Below are 27,477 nucleotides of genomic sequence, written 5' to 3' on the forward strand. Positions count from 1 at the left end.
AAAATTATATTAACACATTATTACAAGCAAAACTGAAAGGTGTCAAAAGCGCATAATACTCACAGAATTATGCTAGATTTTGAGACTTTTTGCATAAATTATGCAGAATTAATTATGTGTTTGGTCTAAAAATACTTGTTTATTTCTACAAATTCTTTCAAAAATCACAAAAACACATTATTTAAAGCAAAACTGGAAAGTTTTAATCAAAAGCGCACAAAGCTCACAGAATTATGCTAGATTTTGAAATTTTTCGCATAAATTATGCAAAAAATTTGTTTTTGCGTAGAAAAACTGTAGAAATATTTCCAAAAATGTTCGATTATGGTTTTGTGCGACTTTTAAATATGGTTTTTGGATATTGTCTATGAAATTTCGTCAAATTACTCATTAAAATAAGATCACACATAATAAAATTCTATTTTTTGTTGTTTAGAAAATATAAAGCTAAAATTTAAATTTAACGATTATATGGAGAAGAATCAGAAAACTTGATCAAATGATTTTGGAAGAGCCTGTTAAAGTATGTTTAATTTTTAACCTTAACATTTCACCAATAAAAAAATGTCTGGTGCCCAAACATAGGATTTGATTTGGTGATATTCTATTGCCTTTTGAATTTGTAGGTTGCTGTATGGCAAGCATTGAACTCTTATTGCTTCAATGATGCAGTGTTTCTTGCAGAAAGACTTTATGCAGAAGGTGAGTTGTTCTCAGTCTTATTCTCATTCTTATCATTTTTTTAATGTCATGGGTTAAATTAAGGTGTGCTTGCAATTTCGAGAAAGTCACAAGGAAAATACTTAAGGAAAGACATGCTCTTAAGAGTTAAATTTAATTTGATCTAATTGCACTTTTATTGGGAGTAATCTTTACCCTTTCTGGTATTTTTTGTCAACTTTCTTTCATTTTTCCCAGTTTCTGCACCCTAAATAACAGGGCTCGTAAAAGTAAAGTTAATTCATTATAAATAATTTCGTCATTCTTATTCCAGTCAAAAATGAAGAGCTTTTATACCTACTGGCCACAACTTATCATCGTTCAGGCCAAACAAAAAGAGCTTACCATCACCTGAAGAATAACACTTTCACCAGTATACACAATCGTTATTTATTTGCCGTCATATGTTATCAACTGGATAAGTGAGTGAACTCAATGGCGATTATAAAATTAAACAAAGATCTTGCCTTACTACTTTTAGTTCAAATAGGCAGGTTCTGACTGTCAGGATTGATTATAAATTTTTTTGAGCACCTCTTGAAATATTATAAAATCCTTCCTTAAAAATAGAAAACAGAAAGAAACTTTTATCAGCCATCTGGATTTGAAACACTCAACCTTAAGAGATTAATTCGTCCTTATGGATTTTCCTGATACCCCTAGGAAAATGTATTATCGTAAATTGCTTAGATTGTTTATATGGAAAAGCTGATATTTTTCATGCTTTAGGGTCAATAGGCCTTTTCATAAATTACGTCACGAACATCGCTTGCCTCGTATTCAAACAGTTGCCATGGTGATTATGTCCCTTGAGACATGAAATGATTTTTTTATGAATAGAGAGTAGTTTTAATAAAATCCACTAGGAGTTAATCACCATGGCAATAACTTCAAAACGAGGCAAGTGATGTTCGTAACGTAATTTATGAGAAGGTCTATTCTTTCCAAACTTTGTTTTTAGACTTCGAGAAGCTGAATTAGCACTGACTGGCATATATAATCCAATCAACCCAAAAACACCAACTGCAATTGCTTCAGAATTTGGAAGTATGGCTGGCATGGCATTGCAACTCTTAGGAAATATTTATAAGTAAGCTTGACCTTTGGTTTTACATCATTATAAAGTGGTGGCTGTAACAAATAGTTTTATGCTGTGAGATGCTAGGCAGTTCGATCTGCCACCCAAATCTCCTGAAAGAAGATAGTTGGACAGAAACTCTATAAATTTATTCACATACGATTGTTAAAAGTTAATGTTTTTTTTTTTTTAATTTTTGTTTTAGAAAATCTGAGTCAATACCTCGAGCGGTGGCACACTACAAGCAGAGTTTGAAATGCAATCCATTTTTATGGCACTCTTATGAATGTCTCTGTAATTTAGGTAAACCTTAATGATCTTAGTTTAATGATCTTAGATTTATTCTTGTTTCGCCCAACCATAAAGAGGGAGGAGTCAAACTTTAACCAAAAAATGTTAGGCTAAATTCATGGGGAAAGAAGTTAATGAACCTTATTTTTATAACCCTCAACAAGTTTTAGTTTCATTCAAATGAATTTGTGAATATATAGGTCATATGTTCTATACTATACTACACACTCAACAATGTGTGTGTTTGGAGCAAAGGATTAGCATTATTTTGATTCGCCTTAGTGATTTTCGTGAGGGTAGCTAGTTGGTGTATGAGAAAAAAACTCAATTTGAGAATCTCTGCTACCGTATCATTGCTATCTTGCATATTATAATTTGTTTTTACAGGTGAAAAAGTTGATCCCACAGATTACTTCAAGCGAATGGATAGCGGTAAAATTTCACCACTTTTTCAAAGTGGAAACACACCATTCCAATTACCGCAGCCGCAAGTTTCACCTCTAAATCCGCTACCGCAATACGATAATACTCCTTCAGAGAATCAAGATCCAACAAAAGCAGTCCCACTGCTAACTTCAACTGTCATTAAAACTTCGACCAAAGGCTTCACATGCCAATCTATCATCAATAAAAGTACCCCTGATATTGAAATGCCACCGCCAAGTTCTATCGGTAGAAATGCACGACAAAGGATTTTAAGGTCACAAGCAAGTCCAGTCACGCCAAGGTATGCAATGATTGGAATCATTTCAGAGGATTCTTCTTTCAACTTACACTGTTGTTTTGCTACTATTTTTGTTTGCTCGAGGAAGCAACTGATTGCAAAGGCTCTACTTACACGACTTTGATTTTAAAATTTTCTAAGAGGATGTCGGGTGAAGACTTGATACAACGCAACAACTTCTCCATCGCAAAGACTAATATCTTCTCATCAATTATCGGTTAATTTAAAATGTATTTTTGTCACAGCGTTAGCCCCCCCTGCTAGTTGGGGGGGGGGGTTACACCCTAAATTTTTCCCAAAAAAGGAGCGGGGCTGGAAGTACACCACTTTTTTGGGGGGACCTATGTATTTGGGGGAAGCTAAAATCTCATCACTTAACGTGGGGGCTAAGATAATTCAGCTTAATAGTTGGCTTCAATTACTCAAATTGAAGCTCATGAATCTGAAAAATTTTCCCCTGCGGCGCAATATCTTTATAGAAAGTGTGCAAAATATTTTATCTTAAACTTAAAACTGAACGCAATTTACATTGGAAAACCCTTTTTTACTGGATCAATTTTTTGAAAGTGTCTAGGGTCAAAAGTCCTGAGGGCTAACAAAAAAATTCATAAATCTTTGCGGGGATTTAAAACTCAGGGGGGACCTAATTTTTGCCTGGAACCTAAACTCAGGCTGACGCTATGTTTGTCTTATTTCCGTTCTTATTTTGTTGGTTTTTTACATTTTGCGTCGATTTATTTATGAGAATTAGCCAACTGGTTTTGCAAAAATTCTTATTGATAATATTCCAATGACTTGAATGTTGAGACATTTTTTCTCTTTTTTGTCTAACCTTCAAACTTTAAGGTTGAGGGATAAGGACATGTATGAGCCGACTGATCTTTAGGGGTTTCAACAACCTTTGCCCTGCCCCATTTTCTCCTTTTTGAACATGATTATCTCTATTTTTTTTAGCTTTGGACTATTGCCAGAGACCGTTTCGCCAATAGTCGATGGAGGGGGCGGAGGGACGCCCATGTTTATCACACCGCCCATTTCTTCACTTGCATCAAAAGTACCCACCAAAGCTCCTCAAAAAGCTCCATCGAAAAAGGTTAGCATTTTTAACGTTAAGAGCTAATAACATAATTCCTGATGGTAATTTTCTTTGTTGGCTGAAATTACCTGAAATTACTTAACCTGTTGTGCGAATTTGAAAGAAAGCTTAACGACTAGAAACGTGACTAGATTAGATGATTTCTTTTACTTAATGAATTGATATCAGGAGGAAGACCGAAGACAAATACCTCGGTTATCCTTATTGGGCTATTCCAGAAATAGTCTGCACCCCAAGTTTGAGTCGGTGTGACGTCCAGGGTAGTCAGTATAACGAGGAAATCTAGAGTGGTACAAAAAAATGAGAGATAAAAATCCAAGAGGGTCCTGAAAAATTGGAAAAAATCCAGGGGGACACCTTTTTAAAAAAAGATCTCTTCAACATAGGGGGTGCATTTTTTTTCTGGAAAAGCCCATTTATTGAGGTGCTTTTATTGGAAACTAGACAGTTAAGGATCGGTCACTTCTCAAACTCATATTAGGCCAAATTTGGTGCTCTGCTCTGCTTCACTTCGCTCCATTCGCTGCTTGGGAGCATTTTAGGAAAATAAAGATAGAATTTTGTAAGGATTTTGAGATCAAAAATTTTGCCATAGATTTACCATTTTTCCTTCTTATTCATATTAGACTATAAATTCTAGCATAAGTTGGATAGCATATCCAAGGGCATATCCAAGCAAGGCCAATTTCTGACTTTTTAAAGGTGAAGTCACTCCTAGTCGCCTGGATAAGTTATTTACTTTGGAACCAGGGATAAAAAAGATTTACCGTACAGTATGTAAAGGCAAATATAATAATAAAAAGGAAAAGAAACTGGCTACAAGACTCGAATCATAATCCCTCGATTTAATGAAAGAATTCATGACCGATCATATCTCGCTTTTGTTTGACGATATAGGAACCTTTTGAATAAGCGGTAGCGCGTAGACAAAAGGGCGCACAATTTGTGTAGGAGAGTAGATTTTTATGACACTGTAATTACCTATTCATAATGTAAAAAGATAATTACTCTGTCATGAAAATCGGCTCTCCTACACAAATTTTGTGCCCTGATTGTCTACGCTACTGCTAATCACCTAATTAAAAGATCGATTAAGTTTCATTTTGGTCAATGGTAGGTAATTTTCCTATTAATTGGTTGATTGAATAATATTTTTAGACCTAATGAGGTAGTAAAAGTCATCTTAAAGTGTGATCGCGTTCTATTCATTAATAGTTTGCTGAATTTCGCGGCTAAATATGCTACTGATATTTTTTCTTTTCTAAAAATAGACGGTTTAAACCGATGAGTATGTAAGTGGACATCATGTGAGATCGCCCGGTTTTTACGTTCTTGTGCCGGAAGGTCTGAACATACGAGCATCGTTTTCTATGCCGCCTTATCTTCCACAAAAATCTTATTTTTGAGAGTGAATATATTTTCTTAGTTTGGTTGTTGCCCGCATTTGAAATCTAAAAACATTTGAACTCGTGGAATGAGTCTCACTTATGGGCTTGTAACTTGAAAACGGTTGAGCCAAATCAATATACAGTGTCCCTTTCTTATGTAAAACGACATTGTAAGACAAAGAATTTTTGCAAGGAGATAGCTATTTGTTTTACAATCAATATTCCTTCATAATAATCCTCAAAAGTTTTTAACACGACTAAATATGTTATGTTACATTTATATTATAACATAATATAAAAAATATAAATTCTAAATTGTGGAAGAAATCTCGGCGCTTCAGATAACATCTATTTCCGCTTCAATCCGTAACGAATACCGTAATTTTTTCACCACAAAAAAAAGCAATCTTTTATGCGGTATAATAAAGGTTAATGATGCTAATTTTACCGCTACTTTTTACTCTCGTAAATGAGCATTAACACGACCATCACCAGGCTTCAGCGTTATTACATGAGGATTCTAAACACGAAAATTCTAAATGCAACTAAACAGGGTGTCTTACTCAGTTTGAAAGGATAGATTTCATATTTATTTTTGGTAAAGCCAAAATTGAAATTATCTAGGAACCCACGACTTATTCACAAAAATTTATTTAAAACGTCACCCTGCCAAAAATGTTCCAAAAACTAAGTAAACATGACAGGATTGAGAATGTGTTTTCTCCTAAAGATCACCAGAGAACATAGCAACATTGCAACAACAAAGATAACAAGACAGAAATAGATCAAGTATTGGAACGTAAAAGCGGCGCTGAAGAGTCCAAGAGCGGCGCCAGAACGTGCGAAAGCCAGCCGGATACCTGCAGCAAATGCTAAGTACTTTGAAGGTACTATCTTAGCCAGAGTTGTCACCAGGAATAATTCTTCTGTGGCAAAAACAATACTACCACAAAAACACGTAAAAAACCATATCAAGCAGTCTACCCAGAAAATTTGCGTTCTGTCCAATTTGAAGAACAAAAATGCTCCAAACAAGTAAAAAATTCCTCCGAAAGCTGCAAAAGTCAAATAGTACAATTGCTGTTGTTTGGGTGGCTTGAATATGAACACAATGTTCAGTAATGCGGCGCATCCATTTACCAGGACTATGATGTTAATCTCCAGCTTTCCCCAATTTAAGAGCTCAATGCATGCCAAGGGTATCCAGAGATCATAGGTCACTATACAGAGGACAATGGAGAATGACATAGCATAAATAATGAGAACTTCGACATTGGTGAATAATTTCTTTAAGACAGTCATAGTGTCCAGTTCTGTTTTGGTTTTCGATGCTTTTTCTGATTGGTTCAACATTTGAGTTTTCTCGTTTACGCTCGCTCCATACTCTCCATTTTCAACATAATTGATAAAGTCTTCTCCAGTAATGCCCTTTGTTGACGATTTCCCTGATATGTCCAAGGCTGGGTTGACCGCTCCTTCTTCAACTGCACTCTCAGCGGAATCTTTACTTTTTCCAAAAAATAATGAAGCTTTTTTCAACTCTTCTTCACTCAAGTTATCAATAGCATCTTTTAGATCGAATTCTCTTGATAAATCACTGACAAAGAAAAAAGACACGAAAAACAAAATCATATAAATGAAACAAGAAACTAAGCTAGCTCCATTTCCATATTGAATGTGGACACCCAGGAACCAAAAATCAGCTTTTACGAACGCGAAATTGAGGCACGGTCCAATAGTATAGCCCATGACTGATGCGCATGCAACTGCAGTCATGTGCGGTACAACTTCGTCAGCGGGGTAAGATCTGTTCAACTCGGATACGATGACTGCGCGAAGGGAACCTCCTATTCCGGACAACATCCGCCCGATAAGTAGTAGATAAGGAGACAGCGGAATGGTGTATAACACATTGCCAAGAATTACCAATGCAATAACAACTGAAAATATGAGTCGTGTTTTCCTTGTTTTGTCGAAAATCTTGCCAATGACCAATGATCCAATAATAGTGGATAAGATAAACGCCCCTGATATGATGCTATAAAAGGCGTTCAAGTGGGCGGTGACTTTTAAGTAGTCTTTCAGGTAGACGAACAGAGTTGCGAAAGTCAGTGAGTTTTCCACTTCTAATGACAAATTGATGAAGAAGAAAATCTTGGTTGTTATGTCACGTTTTTTGAGCCATTTCTTGTAACTGAACTTTGCTTCATCTTTCTTCTCACCCATGTTGAATGCGTACTTCAAAATTTCACTTTTCTCTCCTTTCTTAGTAGCCCTAAAACAAAACAGAAATTCGTATTAATTTGAAATAACTCCGACTTTTTAGACGTTTTAATATCACGATGCATACTAAAGTTTTTATGAAATTGGTTGTTTTCTCGACACATCTTAAACATCTTGTCTTAATTGAATTAACTTCTACTTTCTTTGGGAAAATATAGTATTTTTATCTCGTCAATTATAATAAAAACGCAAAATCAGATTGTATGATCCTTCTATCCATACTTGTGGTTTTCAGCCGCCATTTATACGTCACTTTGACAGCCATTATGCGGACATAAGTATAGCCGGTATTGTTGGCGTGAACAAAAGAAAACACAATAGACTCTCCACCGTATCCAGAGTTTTCTCTGTATTATTAAGCGACTTCATTTTATTTTTTATATAATCAAAATTTATTACAGACATTTCGGTGTCATCCGACCATCACCATCATCAGTTTTAAAAAGATTAAGATGAAATTTTTCTAACCTGAAAATGTTGACAAATTGTTTTGAAAAAATGTACAAACGAGGATAATGGGTGAGATAATTAAAAACAATACGCTATAAATTTTGCTATAAAATCAATTAATAAATAATCAAATTAGCAATAAAATGAGTCTCAAGTGAATGCGTGTAAAGGAATATGGGTGTATTCACACTGTGCTTGAAAGTTGCTTAAAATATGGGAACAAAGAAGTGCACGATCTTCTCCTTTGTCTCTTATTATCGAACTTTGCACGATCGCGCGATTGTATCTGAAGCAAACTTCAAGCCAAAAAACCATGATTTTGTGTTGATTGTAAAACAATACTGTACTTTTATCAGTGGCTATATCTATGACGATTAAGTAAAAGGCAAAAGCACACAAGTTGATAGCGAATCTCGAATCCTTTTTGTTCAATTTTCAATCATTTTTGTTACAAACAAAAGACAAGTTGTGAATGCAAATACTTTTTGATCACGTTATCAAAATCTCCTCTTGGGATTGGTCTATTTTCTAATCACATCAAAAAGTTTGCAAAATAAATGAATATTGGTACGTAAGCTCCATCTTTTAACAATAAAAAGAAACAAAAGCCTTCCAGGCCAGTTTTTTTTATGATAACTATGCTCGAATGTTGAATAATCTCTTTTTATTTCCTCTCTACTGACACCATCACAATCAGTTCAATCATAGGCATTATAAAAAACCCGGTCTAAAGCTTGACGATAATTAAGAAATTATCCAAATTGTTTTGCTGTTGAAAAATGTTGTTCTTTGACCATCATTATTACAAGCATACATTTCCATCATGGGACTCCTTTCCTCTGCTTTCTTTTTCATACATCGAAACAAAAACATAAAAAAGACGGAATGTTATCAATCTGATTAATCCAATCACGAAGGGTTTCTTCTCTTTCGAAACAATACTGTACATCATCTGCATTTTGAATTATCAATCTAGAAACTTTCAAATACATCTCTTACGATGGCCCTGAGATGTCACTGTTTCGTCACAAAATTTCAGTGTTTCATCACAAAAAAATTTAGTTTCATCACAAAATTTTTTAGTTTCATCACAAAAAGTTTTAGTTTCATCACAAAAATTCTTGGTTTCATCACAGGTTGTTTCATCACATAATTTCAGTGTTTCGTCACAACTTGCCAGGACTTTCCAGTGTTTCATCACGAAAGTGTTTCATTATAATATTTTTTTTTGAAACTAAAATTAAAGTTTGCCACTAACCCTTTGTGCGTGCTGTATTTTTTTTTGAAAAAGTTAAAATTTTTCTACTCTTTCTAAAAGCATTCCGTTTAACCCGTTTTAAATCAAGTGGTCAGGAGCTATGGCCTAAAGTCTGAGATTCAGTATTTTGACTTGTTTTGGACGCATATACACGTCCCTCGTAGTCTAAGGGTTAAGCATACACCCAAATTCCTTACTTAAGAGGACAAGATAGAGGGAATGTTGGTTTGTTGCTCTACCATAGCGGTGTATCAATGAAAGAATTATCTCTGTAGTATCTGTACATCCACCACACATCACACGCATCTAAAATTTAAGAAAATTCTCGTCACAAAAAGATTCTGTGATAAATAAGTTATCGCACGACTTCTCGTGCAATACTCGAGATTTTACTCGTTCCGAGATTTTACCGGTATTTTGACCGAAATATTACGAAAAAATCTTGGAACTCATAAAATATTTCTCGTATTGTACTCGAAGTCATGCGATAACTAGTACATATTGTGCTTTCTTTCTATAGAAGTGGTACGACTCGATACTTTTTTTTCGGTTACCCTGTAGTGAAAACGGAGGTTAGACATCACGTCTGGCACTCAGGCTACATCAACCCCGATATCAACAACATCAGTAACTTGTGGTAGAGCTAAATTCCACAGAGACGATCATCAGATGGGTGAATAAAAAATATGAAGATAAATTAATTGATTAATTAATATGTCATTAAAACAGGCTATAAAGTAGGGACCGCGAAAGACGGAGGTGAATTGTGTGGAATCAACAAAAAATGTGATCTCAGGATATTGGCCTCCTAAAACCAGGGATTAGTTTTAAAAGTATTCTTATCATAAAATGAATGTTCAGTAAAAGTTTGGTGGCCATAACTTAAATTTTCATGAAATTATTTCTAAAATTCAGAATGGCAGACGAGCTAGCAACAAAAAATGGGTTTTAGCCAGGTGAGCGCTTCGTCCAACCCCTATGGTGTTATACATTTTTGAAACCACAAGAGGACAGCGCTGTTTATTTACTTTGTCCCGCTTATCCAAAAAAAAAGTACAAAAAGTTATTCAATTCTTTCTTGGAAAAAGTCCTTTTTAAGGATCTTAGGTTTACTCCCCGGCATTAAGACAAAGATATTATGAAATTTCAATCTTTTTTTCACAAGATAAGAAAAAGAAATATGTTATATTCATTCGTGCTCTGCTGGCTTTTTAAGTTCAAAAGTTAGAGGTAAGCAAGATTTTTGAGAAATCGCAAAGTTTTGTTTACAAAATTAAAACATCCACGATGGCATGTATAAATAGAAAGTGTTCTCTATCTGTGGTGCTCCATTTTTCAATCTCACAATTCTGGTCTGTAAAATGCATAATTTTGAGGAAAAAATTAAAAAATTAAAACTTTATCTCAGGAACCTTCCTACCAAGTTTCAATGCTGTAGCATTAATTGAAATAAAATTATTGATAAAAGTGTGTTTTTTGACATAACCCCCGGATTTTTCGTTTTAACCTTGATTTTTTCAAAAACCTTCAAAAATCGTCACAATAAAAGTGGTCTCAAGAAAGGCTTGACCAATTTTGATGAATGACCCCTCATTTTTTTTCTTTTCTGAAGCTCTTTTAAATGAGCATGCTCTCAATACAATGGGTAAAAAAGAATTTGAAAAAATCATTGCGGTCCCTAATAAAAGTAATTTTTAAAAGTGATAAAAGTTGAATTAATTGGCTGAAAAAATATATATGTGTCCAGGGAAATAAAATGTTAATTTTGATAATAGCGTTGGGCTTTTCCAGAAAAATTTTGAATATTAGGGGGGTTGAGGATATAACATTATTTGGAAATTTACCCCCCGGACATTGTGACTTCTGACCCCCGGACAGCAGATCTAACCCCCAGTCAAAATTACCCTCAAACAGAGCAAAATTACCCCAAAACAGCAAGTTTACCCCAGGACAAGGCAAATTTGTAGATTTTTCACTACCCCCTGGACACTATATCCTTCACCCCCCCCCTCCGTGTACGAACATTTTCTGGAAGAGCCCATTGTAATAAAAAATGTTAAAATGAACACCCATCTAGGGGGTTCCGATTTCTTGTTAACATGAGCGACTGGACCATTGAGTTTAAAGCTTGAAGGGCTAGAGTAGAATCTCTAACCTTTCCCAGGCAAGAGAAAGTGAAGCCTTTTATTTCCCATCCAGAACGCACCTAGAACGTGCCGCAATCATACAAATACTGGTTATTTTATCTGATATTCCGATACACGCTAAAGCTCTGAAGGAGCGGGCCAATATCACCATCGGAGACCTATAGTAGTCATCGTTTGATGTACCGCATCACAGTCGTGTCTAGCTGTCCTTACACTTTTTGCTTGACTATCGGTTGCACCCGACTGAATTTAGCATGAAAATCTCTGCTGCCTGAGAAACCTTACAAAAATGAAAAATGGTAACCAAAGGTTCCAGATGTTAAAATTTTCCCGACCTTCAGAGCTTTAGCGTGTCGGAAGAAAATTTCTACATCGAGTACCAGATAACTGGTTATTCAGTCACAATATACCATCAGATTTATCCTAGTGGCTGAATCAAACTAGGTTATTAGATTTCTAGGCTAAGATTTGGCGAGGATATACGTAAGAAGATTTTGAAAGTCGGAATCCACACTTGGACTTTGACCTAGTCGTAGTGGAGCTCTTCAATCTTTGGCTTATCAAAAGATGTTTCACTCATTTTATAAGATTCATGGTACTCATTGATTTAACTGGATAATGGGAGATTGTTCGAAAGACATCGATAAATTATGCCGAACACAAAATGATTGGGTTCCCTTTAACCTCTACCACCCCGCCGCCATGGGCGTTTTTTATAATTTGAAAAAAACTTCAGTCAGCGAAGAAGAGTCTGGTACAGGCTACCTTACCTCTAACAGGGAGCGTTATTTCGGTATCGAAACTCTTCTGACTATCCCTTTGTCATCGTTTATTGTTTAATCAAAGAACGTAAACATTGAGATTGAGATTGTTTCAGCGTATAACTAACATCCATGTGGTCCATATAACGCTGCTACATGAGCTGCGGGCTACGATTCAATATTTAACGGCTTGTGCGTAGAAATTGTATTCTAATGTTTGAAAAGGATTGGTAAACTGCCACTGTTTTCATTTTTTTTATCCCAGAGTTAGGATTACCGGAACAACCGGACTATACGTGAATAAATATAGATGGATATGAACATTCCGATCGTTGTCAAAATGATTCTTATAAGTCCCATAAGGGGTACAGACTAAATAAACTCATATGATGAACACTTTGATGACTTTGATATTCGAAAAACATCGGAAGAGCGGGGCTCGTGCGAGACCGAATCTCCTGAGATTCAGGGTACATCGCAATATAAATAACGGCTTTTAGCAAAATTGCAATTACGTTATTTTTTTTGCATCCATATATATGTATGTTATTGTAAATGTGAAAATAAGTCTATATGCGTCTGAAACCGGTATATTTTTACTCTGTAAAAGTCTATTCTGAGGAAGATTTTTATGCGACCCTTTCTTTTCATTTCACCCTTGTCACCAAAATTGAATAACGATATCTTTTATTCGCTACGATTAGTTTAGAGCTTTTTTCAACAGTTTTCCTTCTTTCTTTGTAGACGACCATCAAATGCACGTCATCACAAAAACCGTCAAATCATTCCGACGTTTCGACGCCGTCACAATCACCACGTGAAAGTGACGGTGGAACTTTGCACGGATTGAGAAGGAGCAGTCGGCTGTTTGGATCCGCATCGTCATCAAGGGTAATAAATAACTTTTTGCTTTTTACCTTGGACTGGACATTTTTTTTCGGTGTCGCAATGAATTCTGGGTGATTGGACGACTATTGTAACGACTTCTTATTGGTCAGGCCTTCTATCATTTCCTATTTACAGTGGAGTCTCTATAACTCGATCACGCACGGGGAACACAAACGTTTTGGAGTTTTGGAAATCTCGAGTTCTGGTGGCTCTGCTGGTAGTATAAAAATAAAGTCGTCTGTTCACTTTGATTTCCCATGATGCAATACGGCTGTTAAATTGCCTATTGGAATGGTCTGTTCGAAAGAAGCAAATGAATACTCCAGAATTTTATGACAGAGCTACCAAGGTTTCATAGCCAGAAGTGGTTGTAAAGCTAAAAGTGATTTATTTTTTTCTCATTGGTTCAATTTAGAGAAATGCATCACTAAGTCAATTTTATTTTTTTTCCAATGCAGGATATGAAAAGGACACCCAAGGTCAAATTTGACGATAACGTTAAAGTTGGAGTTACACCAGGAAGAAAAACTAAGGTATCAGCTTTTATCTCTATGGATGGATATCACGATTATTTATTTAAACACGGACTAAATTATTGACGCATTCCATGTATGTGTCAAAAGTCAAAGAACGAAAGACTATACAAACCAAAAATTAAAACTGCGATATAAATATATCTAAAGCTTACACGTGTCTTTTACTAGTATGAAATGCTGCAGATTTTGAGATATGTTTTGTTTCTTGGATTGCAACAATTGAGTTTTGATACTGTACATAGTTGCAGTTTTTTTCATTGGCACTATAGTCTGAGGCTAATTACAATCTGAGAAATAAGCTTCAGGCCATTAGAGATTTTTAGAAAATGAATAATTCTATTTGCCACAAAACTCTCTCAAGCCATGGAATTCATTTCCCTTCTAAAAGAGTAATTGGGGTCAAAATTCTACTGTGGCAATGTTCTTTCTTTCTACTGACACTGCCACTATGGGTTTAAACTCTACGAATTATAATTTTCCCGCGTTCACTGTCCCTTCTCTTTAAGAAGTGATAACATTGTCTACAATAACACGCTTAATTTCAATTTTCAGTCCCGTGTAAGCCGACCCATAACGACCACCCCGTTAACGCCCACTTCGCAGAACATACAAGTTACGACGTCATGCACCACCGGTGGTAAACATAAACAGATAAATACACACAAAGAAATCAAAGACGAGAAACCTACTCTCCCGTCTCCTATACAACAAAGTGCAGGTTGGTGAAAAACCTTCTCTAAAAGCAAGCATTTTCACAAAAAGTGCTTAGTTCTAATGGGTAATTTTTTTAATGTCTGCAAAAATGATTGAACTATCTAAAAAATATCGGAAAAAAAAATTAAATTGATGTATCAGAAGTACAAAAAATTGGGATAAAAAATTGATCAAAAGTCACTATTTTTAAGATTTTGAGACAGAAGCTTTTACAAAGATTTTTAAAGATACATCGTCTAGTGCAAAAACTTTTTCAAAATGTTTTTACTTCGCCAAAATAAGGTCCTCAAAGTTGAAATACTTGTTTTTGCAAAAGTCTTCATTTTCTTCTTCATCTAATTTTTTAATGCAATATTAAAATTTTTGGATTCAGGAATAGTCGGCCTAACGAAAAATGTATAACATGTCATAGTTTTGTTGGTTACATCAGTCAGAAAAACACAATTTATATAAGACATATATGAAAAATTCACTAAGGTCAGAGCCCTTAAAGGGGAAAACTTTGTCGTGTTAGACTTTTTGTCGGGAAGAATCTTTGCCATAACTTCCTTGACCATGACCTTGACCATGAAGGTTTTTCGCGGGAGAAGACTTCGCCACTAGCGTTGAACCTTATCACTTTCCCTCGACTAATCCCCCCCCCCTTTTAGGTAATTCGACTAGAAATAGTTTGTGTTAGACTGGGAAGCTTTATGCCAACCAAATAGTCCTTTGCCAGTTTTTACATTATTTGACATCCCTCATCTAATTCAACAACCCTCTTTAGAGAAAAAATCAAAATATGATAGCCGCATTCTTTTTCACCGTTCAACACATCTTTAGAGCTGGGAAAAATAGGAAGATTGGAATCGCCGGTCGCTAATTAGGGGTCACTTACCTTTTAATCTTATTTACCGTATCAAAAGCGTGTCGGAATTAGACGAGGGATGTCGAAATTAAATAAATCAACTGACGGCATCTTAACTTGCTGGACGACGAGTAAACTTATTTACGAATCTCTTTTGTAGATGGTCTAATGAAACTGTTGGTCGACATCGGTAAAGCTTATTCAGCAATGGCTACATATGACTGTCGGAAAGCCATCGAGCTATTGGAGCAACTCCCTCTACATCAATTAACGACGAGTTGCATGTTAGAGAAGTTGGCGATTTGTTATTACGAAAGTGGAAATAATGACATGGTAAGAATTTCTTAGGGAGGCGTACGAGATTTTATTGGTATTGCGGTAATCTTACAAAATCTTTATCCGGTATACCTGATTCGGTATCGGAAATAGACCTATTGGTACGTCGAGATTTCATTCTTAAATTTCGGAATGTTGACGAAATGATTCAAAAATGAAAGAAGAAGAATCGGCGATGAAACTAAAACATTTTTCTTTTCATTTCCGAAATGACAACAAAACTTTTCGCTTTCTCAAAAATGAGAAGCCTCGTACATCCTTCCCTTATAATAAAACGCCTGGTCCAGATCTTTCTGGTGAGACCGTGGTGGACACCCATCATAAAATCTTTTTGGACCTACCCCGGTGAGGTGGAGGTCCTATAAATTAACCCATGTTCGTTAGTTAGTGTGTTAGTTACCAGCTTTTCTCGAGATTGGCTCATTAGTTTTTTCTGATTTTTGGCACAAAGGTGCATGACCATAAACCCTCGAATGTGACGGAGCCTGATTTTCGAAAAAAAAAAATTTTGGGCAAATTTGGGCCAAAAAACGGCTTAAAATCGGGTTTTTTGGACTTTGTGAAAAATTGGATCATTAATTTTTCTGATTTTTAGCATGAAAGTAGGGTACAATCATAGGTAAAAGATGGCTCAAGCAGATTTTTGCAAAAAAAATTTTTTGACTCAAAAATCGCATTTTTATCTATAAGAACCGCTTTTAATAAGAATACATCAATGTTCTTAGCCATATTATTATTATTATTTTTATTAGTTTTTTTTAAGATGAAAATGTCACGGTGGAGGGTAATGATTTGACTTTTCTGTAAACACTTATTATTTTTTTGGCGGAAAAACGAATCTTTATCTATAAGAATCACTATTTATGAACATAGATCAATGTTATTAGCCAAATTGTTTTTTTATTATTATCTTTTCTAACAGAAGAAAATGTCACGGTAGAGTGCGACGGTTTGAGTTTTCTGGAAACCTTATTTATTAAGCTGTGCATTTTTCGGATAGTGGTTTTTATAAAGAAAAGCGCTTAATAGCTTTTTTATTTCTTTTTCAAAAATCTTTTTCAATAGTGTTGATAGTTTCTCTCAATAGATATGCTTTCATTTTCTTTATTTTTTTGTATTTTGACCAGTTATGTCTTATGTGTTTCATTGTTTCAATGTTCACTGATTAGTTTGATAACTAGGTAGGTCCATAAAAGTATCGCTTGTTTTTCTAGCAGCCGTCTTCGGATACCCGTGTTAATTTAATACTCTGCATTCCAACCCTTTGAAATTCTTTGCTGTTCGTAAAAAACCTTTGTAATGGATATTAAGTTCACTATCTCGTACCCAGAGTCACTTGCACTACTTTTTGGTTTTACTGATGGTATCAAAATCATAAAAAGCAAACTGGGTTCGGAGTTTACTAAAATTCATTTTATTACAGGCAGAAAAAGCGTTCGGAAAAGTTCAAGAACTTGACCCGTGTTACATAGACGAAGGTATTTCTCTTTTTTTTTGAAATTTTCTATTGTACAGTTGACGCCCTCTAATTCGATGTTCAAGGAAATTGGATTTTCATCGAATCGCAACTTATCGAATGTTAGAGCGTCATTTAGGAGAATTTCTTGTTGACGGCGACTTTCAATATCATCGAGTTTTGGAGGACGTCGATTTAGAGAGTGTCAACTGTACTTTCATTTTTTCTTAGCGGTGTCTGTCAATTATTTAAAACACAAATAACCTCGTTCAGCTTTCCACAGAGTAATTCAAGTTTTTACTAGACTTGAGTTTGTGTATACTGTATATGATTTTCAGCGACGGGGACGGCTAGTTACTGACTGAATTAGGACGACCAGTAAATTAGCATTTTACCGTCCTCGATTTTGCGGGTTTATTGTCGTGGGGAGGACATTCTCACGTCTCTTCAGGACACGTGTATAGGGATCGATTATCTGGAACCAACTGCTAGAAAATTGGGAGAGCCTTTTGGGCATTGTAGAATTCAGAAAACAAAGCATAAACTGACCAATGATGTTTAAGCGACAAATCCGTTGTTGACTTCGTTAAGTAAAGATATAAATTATAATAACCATTAAATTAAAAAGATCATTTACAATATTTTGACTGACGAGATCATGAAACGAAAGACTGACTTAGAAGCTGAGAATGCAAAAACAAATGCGCCCTCTCTGGCTAAACCGCATTTCTCGACGAACTCCACGGCAACCCTTGTACCCGTACTTATTCTCGTACTTTGTTCTACTTTCTTTCTCAGTCAATCGTTACTCCCCGAAGGGAGATCTTCAGCATCTTGATGCATCCCTTTTTTCAAGTGAAATTAGTGATTTTAAATTCGCTGATGTATACGGGGCATGGTCTTTGCCAATCATTGCTCGCAAATACTTTAACGTCATAGAATTGTCTGGCGTCCGAATTATCGATACGATACACTACTTGCCCGTCAAGCTCAATCTCATAATTGTAATTTCCATTCTTGGAATATTGTTGGCGAACTTCCAGGTGGTAGGTTTGGTTCATCTGTAAAACTTCTTGGAGATTCACGCCTAAATTTTCACCGTCTATTGCACCTACTGTAATGATCAGGAGAAAGTAGAGTTCATGATATTCATCACGTAATTAATGTTTTCTACGGAAACGCCCCGGTTTTTGCCAATGACTTGAAACTGTTATTCTCTAGCAAGAACGGGAGCGTTTCCGTAGAAAACGTTACTCAATAAAAATCATAAATACAGTGAAATCGCCGAGAAAGCTGGCCGTAGACCCCATCAAAACAACCATACAGCTGTCTAATAGTTCTAGATTACTCAGCTATCCATATTTATTGCCGACCCAAAAAATATCAGCGTTTTGATTGGTCGAGAGCATCGAGATATTTGCGATATTTCATATATCCTCTAGATCCTAATGCTTGGTCTTTTTTTTAAAGTTCGAGAAAAATAGCGGTGTTATCGTCTATAAGGTGACTGCATTAGATGAAGTGCAAATTGAAGGTCGTACTGGGAAGACTGTTGCATTTTCCCAAATAAATGTTTAAAAGGAAGAATTCTCTGGTTCAAGAAAAAACACCTTTGACTCTCTCTAATTCGATCTTCAAGGGCTAAAAATGTTTACCAAATTATAGAAAGATAGAGGTGATTTATACGAATTTCCAGGTTGAGGGGACCAATCTTCGAATAATAGAAGTTCGAGTTAGAGAGAGTTGAATGTATAAGCTTTGTGGGTTCGATTTTCAGATGGGTTTGACCGAACGCCTAAAAAAGTCAGCTGTGAAAGTAAAAATCACTCGGCAAAATCAGAAATGAGCTTTTCTTTGTATTAAACTTAGGGTGAAAGAAATTTATCATACCGATGTAAAATCTTGTTGTTGTTCTGGCAATCCCGATGAAAGGAGTTCGGTCTCCATAATGAGTTTTGTCGCCTCCTTTTGTCACATGCACAACATTACATGCCCAATTCTGGAGCGTTAAAAAAAACGTGTTACTATTTATTATGTCTGATGCGAGAACTAAAAAGTATTTTCGAGAAAGTCTTTTTAACCCAGTCCAAGACTGCCAAACTAGAAATTTAGAAAAATGGGTTCAAAGAACTTTGCTAACGTGTTACCCCTTTCTAGATAAACCTCCCCCAACCTCTTTCTACAAGAAATCTCTTACCCCCCCCCCCCTTCTGGGATTTTCAGGACAGAATTATAGAAAGTATTTGAAGAGAGGTACTCCCTGACGGGGACTGAAAACAAGTTCGAGTTATAGGAAGATTTAACTGATTGAAGTTCGAATAAGCGAGAGTTCACTGTAGTTTCAATCTTACATTTTACCATAAAGAGGGTAATTTCAAATCCCGGCAGATTGAACCTTTTGATTTGAATATCGATAGGAAATATTGCAATATTGCTCCCATGACTATCAGCGTTTTGCGTTTCTTGCGTTACAAGAAGAAGAGCAAAAACTATATTGTCGCTCTCCGATTCGATTTTCAAGGGGAATTGGGTATTCATCGAAAAATGGAGCGTATCGAATAGTAGAGCGTCGTTTAAGACGACTTTGAATATTATCGAAAAATGGAGTGTATCGGACAGTAATCGAATTACTTACATTGACTTGAGGTATGGGTGCATACAATCGAATGTTGAGCGATAAAGACCATTCTGGGGATAGGTTGTCAATGGTTGTTAATAAATGGTTCCTTGTCACCTTTTGTTCTACCGGAAAGCACAATCAGAAAAATATAGAAAGAGTAACCTTCAACACTAGAAACAGAGCCGCTTAGCTTTGCATCCATTAGCGGGCGATAGAGGAAATACAGTGGAGTATCCATAACTCGAATTCGCTGAAAGAGCACAATTTTGTTCGAGTTGAGGAAATTTCGAGTTATGGAGTTAGGTTTATATGTCATTGATAACTGAAGGGACGAGAAAACTGTAACCTTTCGAATAAGTTTCAGAATAGTTATACAGTAGAGTCTCTCTAACTCGAACCTCGAAACTCGAACGTATCCTTAACTCCAACAAGTTTTCTCGAAATTTCTTTGTTCCCCGTGTGTCTTCAAGTTATAGAGACTCGATTGTATTTCAATATTTGCCAACCACATACATCCCTCCTTAGTTCCATTCACGCAATATCAGGACTCTCACTCGGGATAGAAATTTTTTTCTATACTCGTTGGTGTGGCCAAAAACATTATATTTACCTTGCTTCCCAACCAATTCGATAGCTTTCTTGCCATGATAATTTCGAGGTACCATCCAACCATCCTAGAAAGGAAAGAGTTTACTTGAGTGTAATTTGAAAATGTTTATAACAAAATTTTTACTACTTGGAACCTCAAACATATTCTTATTTATGATAAAGACACCTCTTATGCTGACAAAGCATATATCAATAAATTTAAGCTTCACGCAGCGTGGGGGACTGGAAGAAAATTGTTCTCATTTTGGTAAAAAAGAATGCTGTGTAAGCAAGTCATAGTAAATATGTTAAATAATGTCCTTTAAGCTTCATTTTTTTTGGATTTTATCTTTATTTAGTAGCTTAATCGGTTAGGAAAGAACATGCTCCTGGAAAAATTAATTTACTCGAAAACGCTTTGAAGCATATAAGTCGACTGGCCATGGCGTTCTAAATTCAAGACTTAGCAAACGTGAATCGACATCATCAAAGTCGAAGGGGCCTGACCCAAGTCCCCAAATATCTTTCAATTTTGGTATGATTATGTCCATCCAAGAGAAGTTGAGATTTAAGCAATAACCAACCTTGCAATTTTGCTTTAGTTCTACGGTTACAAAACACAACACAAATATTAAACCAGAAATACACGAATGATAGTGCTTGAAAACCATTTTACGTGAAACTCCTCTTCCTTGACTTTGGAGGTTATCTCACTTTGGAAGAAGTTTTTCAAGATCTATTACAAGCTGATTTTAGCTGATACTTTTTCCTGATTGAATCCTGTTTCTTTATTTGGATTTAAATGCAATAATAAAAGATCGCATTTCCGCAATCTCCCTCTGTGTACCGAAGAAATATTTATTGTTAGTCGATTCCTCACTTATTGCGCTTGTTTTTAATTTGATTGAAAACTTGATACTTTATTCAGGTTGGCTAATGAAAGAAATATTTTTAATTATTAATTATAATGTATCAAGAAGAACAGCCAAAAGAAAATTACAACCGCGTTGCCTTTTGCTAGAAAACGGAAACGAAACCCAAAGCGACTGGGACTGGGACTGGGTTTTAATGTTAATGTCTTGCTTTAACCATTCACCACAATCAGAATCATGGAAAGCCTCATAAAATGAAGTCGATCAGGAATTATAATAAGCATCTTGAAAATATATTTAGCACAACCAAAAGCTAAAATATTTATCCAAAACCTGTAAGAAAAAGGTCAAAGCGATCTGCTAACCTGAGCAAACTCTCTTAGTGAGCCATGGTTTTTAGGGTGCATACGTATACCAGCGTGGAGTAATCAGTTCTGCTCCGAGATTAATCTCAACGTGGTTTTAAATGAATCGCCGGAAAAGCACATTCACCGTATCACTTTAGAGCAGAGAGCATTGTGTTGGTAGAATGGATGGACTGGTTACAAATTATACCTAAGCGTCTGTAAACTCTGTCGCTATTCTAGATTATTTTTTGTCTGTAAACAGACCTGATATATTTCAAAATTGATTACCGTAGGCCGTTTCGGTATACGTTATACGTGAGAGACTATTTTTGGTTGACCAATAATATTAGGAGGAACGTTTGTCATGTAAAGCCTAAAGAAATAATTCAAATCAATTTTATTTTTATTTTACATTTCTTTCCTTCATTTTTTGACAGGGATGGCAATGTTCTCGTCACTCCTTTGGTTAACGCGAAAAGAAATGAGACTCTCATCACTTGCACAAAACCTCGTCGATCACGATAAAAATTCACCCGTGGTAAGTTGTTTCGTCATCACTTTGTTCCCTTAGGGGTTAAATTCATTGAGTTAAAATTGCAGATGTGGAACGATAAACTCGATATACATTCACTCGCCATCTGGATAAGGCTATCACTACTCTGCCTCGCTAACATTCTGCCGATTGGTAATGTGATAAACTTAGACTTGCACCTCAATGAACTGTGTTTGAACCCTTATCATTTCCAGGCAGAATGTTAGGAAAACATGGTAATAGACTCTCCTTATAATATACACCAGTAACTCTGTCGTGTCGCGAGCGCAGGGTTAGCAGTGTCTGGTAAGCGCGGTAATTTCCCTATCCTAGGGCAGGTATCTATCCAGGAATAGGGCTCATTCCGGATGCTTCGGAGAGTTCACTTCTCACTCCTCTCTTCTCTATAATATACTACCTTCACTGTTAAATCTCATTGTGTCCTGTCGATGTAAACTATTGTGGTCTGCGCTTTATCTTTGGCTATTTGGTTAACTTTCAGCAAATTAGGGACTGTAAAAGTTTACACAGGAGAGCTGGTAGTCAAATGGTCAAAACTTTTTTTAGAATTCATTTGGTATTTCTTTACTATGAAACTATGGAATTTCTTTCAGGCTTGGTGTGCGATGGCGAATTGTTTTAGTTTACAGAAAGAACACGATCAAGCTATCAAATACCTCGAAAGAGCTATACAGGTATTCAAAATTGATGCTTACATAGTCAATTTTTTTCAAGATTGAATTTCGAAGTATCCCTTTTTTGTACCTTACAACGCGGAATTGCATGTTTTTATTTTCAATGCTCCCTTATATTAGCCAATTTTCTTTCTGTAGGTTGGGCAATTTTTTTTGGGGGGGGGGGGGGGGTGGCGGTGCTTTTACTCCTTTGTGCCAAATTTTTACACAACTAGACCGTACTATGTAACCGTACCGTTTTTCACGTCCTATTCACCAGTCCTATAAAAACGACTTACCTCCATATCTTATTTCAGCTGAAACCTGATCTCGCTTACGCATACACGTTACTCGGTCACGAATACGTATTCACGGACGAAAACGAACGCGCGTTATCGTGCTTCCGCTCAGCGATACGATACAACGAACGTCATTATAACGCCTGGTAAGTTCTCGAACACATTAAAAAAATTTGGTCACTTTGGACGGAATCACTTCCCGATAGAATTTCTATCATGATGTAAATAAATCATTTTAGTGGGCTTATATTCGCGACACGTTTTTCCTTATAAGATCTTCCTAAACTTTTGAAGCCTTTGGATGTTCTTAACTTATGGAGTTATAAGCCTAAAAATGTTCTTAAGATGTTCTTGCTTTGGCCATTTTGTTTGTTTGATTTCCAAAGAAATTGAATGTGTTATAGTCCATAAAGCCTTAAAACGTTCTTAACTAGTTAATATTTTGGCCATCGAAGCATTATGCTCTTATAAAAAACGTATACGTGAATTCATTGTAGAACTCATTCCTCGTAGAATCATACCAAACTATTTTCTAGGTATGGCATAGGGATGATCTACTATAAACAAGAAAAATACACGTTAGCAGAACAACATTATCAAAAAGCACTCAAAATTCATCCAAAACATTCAGTTCTACTTTGTAATCTCGCTGTGGTGAGTAAAGGAATAATTCGGTGAAAAGTTTAGATTATGTGCGACAGGTTTTCCCATATAAACTTCTTACTAGTTATCTCGCAAGCTGACCGCACAGCTAAGGATTGATAGGTTTCTTCTACAATTTAAACTTGGCTATGTTCTATTAAGTGATTTATCCCAGAAAAGGCGACTTTTCACCAAACTTTGTGAAACAAAACTCGTCTGATTTTGCTTAGTGACTACTTTAGGCGTAGAAACTTTCGCGAGCAGAAACTTTCGCGATTTTCGCGAATTTTGGCCCTTTTCGCGAAAGTAAATGTCTTTAAAAATTCTAGGAAGGGCCATTCGCGAAAGTTAATGCTCGCGAAAAATTCTTGACAAAATAGAAAATCTGTAAAACTTCAAACTTTGAATAAAATGTAACTTTTATGGCACTTTTTAGCCTGCTAAATAACTAATAAGTCAAAGGACAAATGTTTCAAGCCAAACCAAGAAGTATTTGTGTCTCTAAGCCATTTTTTCATGTGAAAATTCTCAATTATACGTCTTGATTCGCGAAAGTTTGTACGCCTAAAGTATCTATCAATATTTTTCTATGTTTTTCTATTTAGACTCAAAACGAACTCGGAAAGAGTAAAGCAGCACTAGACACATTAAACAAAGCAATCGAATTGAACCCAAAAAACGCATTGTGTAAATATCAAAAAGCGAGCATACTTCTCGCAAACTCCAGGCCTCAGGTGAGTCTTCTTGTTGAAAATCTCACCGGAAACCGGAAAATGTTAGAGCAGAAGACTGCGAAGTATCTTTTCGGGGAACACCCGTTAGGAAAACGTCCTTTCAGGGAAATGTCCTGACATGGTCATGGAAACATCCGTCGAGGGATCGAATTGTCTGTCGGGGTAACGTCCGTTCGGGGAAATGTCCTGACATGGTCAGGGGAACATTCGTCGAGAAATTGTCTGTCGGGGTAACGTCCGTTCGGGGAAACATCCGGTTATAGTCGGAGAAATGTCCGTGCGGGGATTGTCTTTTGGGAAACATTTGGTTACCAAAATAAAGAAACACAATCTGTTTTGGATTTGACACTCTGACATTAAGAGCTGATTTTGATAACGATATTTAACCCTTCTGATAGACCTTTTCATAAATTACGTCACGAACATAACTTGCCTCGTATTCAAACAATTCCCAAGTTGATTATGTCCCTTGAGACATTAAATGGTTTTATTTATTATTTATAAATAGAAAGTAGTTTTATAAAAACCCGCTGGGAATTAATCACCATGGAAATAATTTCAAAACGAGGCAAGTGATGGTCGTGTCGTGACGTAATTTATGAAAGGTCTATTGTATAAAGTATAAACGTTCAACACCTACCTAAAGGCCATACACTTACCACATGTGGAAACCATTTATTAGGTAAACTCCCCTGTGAGTGGTTTCCACGTGACAGAAAAAGTAAATTGCATGCACACTTGAAGCGAACGGATCTTACAATGGTGGTACTCTTAGGTTCCAAATAAACGGGGGGGGGGTTGGAAAATTTTCGAAATTTTAATAAACGGGGGGACTTAATTGCCGGGGGGTTGGAAATTGTTCTTCTATATAAGAATAAAATAGGGCAAATATAGGCTAAAATCAGGCTATTTAGAGCCCCTTTGACAGCTGAAAATATTCTTAAAAATTAATTATAAATTAATTAGGGGGGGGCGAATAAGGTCTGGGGGTTGGAAAATTTTCGAAAAATTAACAAGCGGAGGGGGTGTTTATTTGGAACCTAAGAGTATCCAATATTTAACGACGAAATTTTTTCTTTTGTTTTTGTAGGAAGCATTAGTCATATTAGAAGATGTTAAACGTCTACAATCGAAAGATTCATTGGTTTATTTCCTTATTGGAAGGGTAATCTTCACTTCTTTATTCACTTAAGTTCTACAATCACTGCAAAACAATTTGTCAGGCCTTCAAACTACACGTTTTTTATAAAGCTTTATGGACCTAAAAATGCCCAATTTCTTAAAAGCAATTGCAGTAAAATACACAACAATTGGTGAAAGTTAAGAACATCCTAAGGCTTTAAAAGTTTTGGACATTTTTATAAAAATGACTTTCTCTCCACCAGGTGTACCAACAATTAGAGGAGCCACATCTAGCGCAAATGAACTTTTCATGGGCATTAAGTTTGGACCCACAAGGCACCAACACCATGATCAAAGATGCGATGAACCAACAACGTTTCGGAGATCAAAGCACTGTTGATGACGAGGATGAATTTACATTGGGCGATGAAGCGACAAATGAACTCCAGGATAGTGAAATGTCCGATTCTTAAAATTTCTTACACTTCTTTGATACAGTGGACTCTCGCTAATTCGAACTCGAACGGGGAATATTATTTGCTCGAATTACAGAGAGATTATAATTATAGAAAGTATTTTAAGTTTCTCCTTGATAGGGACTGAGAATAAGTTTGAATTATTAAAAGATTGATATAATAAAAGTTCGAATTAGCGAGAGTCTACTTTACATGATTCTTCTGAGGTTTGAGCTTGCTCTTTGCCATGGAAAACCATCTTATATACTCTTCAACCTATCAGGTTTAATCATTTCGAACCAAGCACTGTGGTCTAACTCACCACAACATTCATCAAGATGTATAAACTTCGAACGTTCGGTTTATATATTTAGATGGCAAATGCCCCTTTCTCTCCAAATGTCTGAAAGGCTAAGGTAAAGAGCGCTTAATGAACTGTCATTCGTGCTTTTATTCGTCCTTTTAAAAGTTTCTTTTGAGCGCAAAAAAGATACCATTAAAAGTAATCCATGGTTGAAAAAATAATTTTGAGTGGAATAACCGAATGATAACTTTACTTTATTTTTGATAGCTTCATGCTAACTCGTACAAACAGATGTGTAAAAAGCAGGATATTTTTTTACAAACAACAAACAAGCTCACCTCGGCTTGGATAACGAGGTTTAAAACCTCTTCTAAGATTTTGTTTACACAATGCGGAATGAATAATACCCTTGGTAACCCATCGGTAATCCATGCAGACTGCACCATTTTAGTTTATTATGAAATAGGTAGAATTTTTTAATGTTTGGTTGAGCTAGTCGTCAATTTGTGTATAAAATATTAAGAACTAAATTAATTAATTTGCTTTTTTGTTTGAAAGAAAATTTTCAAATAACGAATAACAAACTCGTTGTAGTTTCCCTAACTTAGTATGAGCTAGATTATTTCTATTGGTTTATAACAGTGGATCTTTGATTTACGGCCCAAAATTCCACCCTTCATGCTTAGAAACGTTACGCTTGTAAGAAATGTGTATTTGAGAGCATTTTTGAAAGCCTTCCATAATCGCTCAATGAGATTGGTTATCGCTCACAAGACTATGTAATATGAAAGTTTATTGGACCTACCCCGGTGGGGTGGAGGTCCTATAAATTAACCCGTGTTCGTTAGTTAGTTCGTTCGTTAGTTACCAACTTTTCTCGAGATTGGCTCATTCAATTTTTTGCACAAAGGTGCATTACTATAAACCCTCGAATGTGACGGAGCCCGATTTTCGAAAAAAAAAATTTTCCGGCCGGTAGAACCGGAAATGTCCCGAAAAAAGCGGTTTTTTGAGATTTTCTCGAGATTTTATCATTAGTTTTTTGCGATTTTTTGCACATAGATGCACATTAGTACTGCCGAAAAGGTGTCGAAAACCGTTTGCCGAAAAAAAATTTTTTCCGGTCTGTAGAACCGGAAATGTGCCGGAAATCGTCGTTTTTTCACATTTCCGTCACATTTTTTCAACTTATTTAATTGTTTCTTTACAGAAAAATGTTCTTTATGATGATGCCAAAACTTAGCATCGTTTGATTTCCAAAAAAATCATCCTTTGAATCCGGAACTCCTTAAAAATCGCCGGAACAGCCGAAAAC

General features: G+C 35.9%; 3 protein-coding genes across 3 annotated transcripts; 1 reads left to right on the plus strand and 2 right to left on the minus strand.

The window, feature by feature from the left end:
• Window positions 1-434: 434 nt before the first annotated feature.
• Window positions 435-26,740, plus strand: LOC136810040 (cell division cycle protein 27 homolog). Its single transcript, XM_067066610.1, has 19 exons — window positions 435-523; window positions 627-702; window positions 995-1,142; window positions 1,682-1,810; window positions 2,004-2,101; window positions 2,477-2,816; window positions 3,768-3,906; window positions 12,941-13,087; window positions 13,543-13,617; window positions 14,173-14,338; window positions 15,342-15,514; window positions 16,941-16,995; window positions 21,838-21,938; window positions 22,547-22,627; window positions 22,924-23,051; window positions 23,442-23,559; window positions 24,153-24,281; window positions 25,372-25,446; window positions 25,667-26,740. Exons 1-19 carry the CDS (start codon window positions 500-502, stop codon window positions 25,874-25,876), a joined length of 2,412 nt encoding a protein of 803 aa, XP_066922711.1. The 5' UTR covers window positions 435-499; the 3' UTR covers window positions 25,877-26,740.
• Window positions 5,499-7,573, minus strand: LOC136810041 (uncharacterized). The gene has a single exon (XM_067066612.1). It carries the CDS (start codon window positions 7,521-7,523, stop codon window positions 5,985-5,987), a length of 1,539 nt encoding a protein of 512 aa, XP_066922713.1. The 5' UTR covers window positions 7,524-7,573; the 3' UTR covers window positions 5,499-5,984.
• On the minus strand, window positions 17,542-20,918 carry LOC136810042 (uncharacterized). Its single transcript, XM_067066613.1, has 5 exons — window positions 20,766-20,918; window positions 20,204-20,267; window positions 19,609-19,715; window positions 18,864-18,972; window positions 17,542-18,087 (listed from the first exon to the last, which is right to left on the minus strand). Exons 1-5 carry the CDS (start codon window positions 20,850-20,852, stop codon window positions 17,825-17,827), a joined length of 630 nt encoding a protein of 209 aa, XP_066922714.1. The 5' UTR covers window positions 20,853-20,918; the 3' UTR covers window positions 17,542-17,824.
• Window positions 26,741-27,477: the final 737 nt, after the last annotated feature.

The sequence above is a fragment of the Clytia hemisphaerica genome, unplaced genomic scaffold (genome assembly GCF_902728285.1).
Source record: "Clytia hemisphaerica strain Z4C2 unplaced genomic scaffold, Clytia hemisphaerica genome assembly, whole genome shotgun sequence".
In the NCBI taxonomy this organism is placed as follows: Eukaryota; Metazoa; Cnidaria; class Hydrozoa; order Leptothecata; family Clytiidae; genus Clytia; species Clytia hemisphaerica.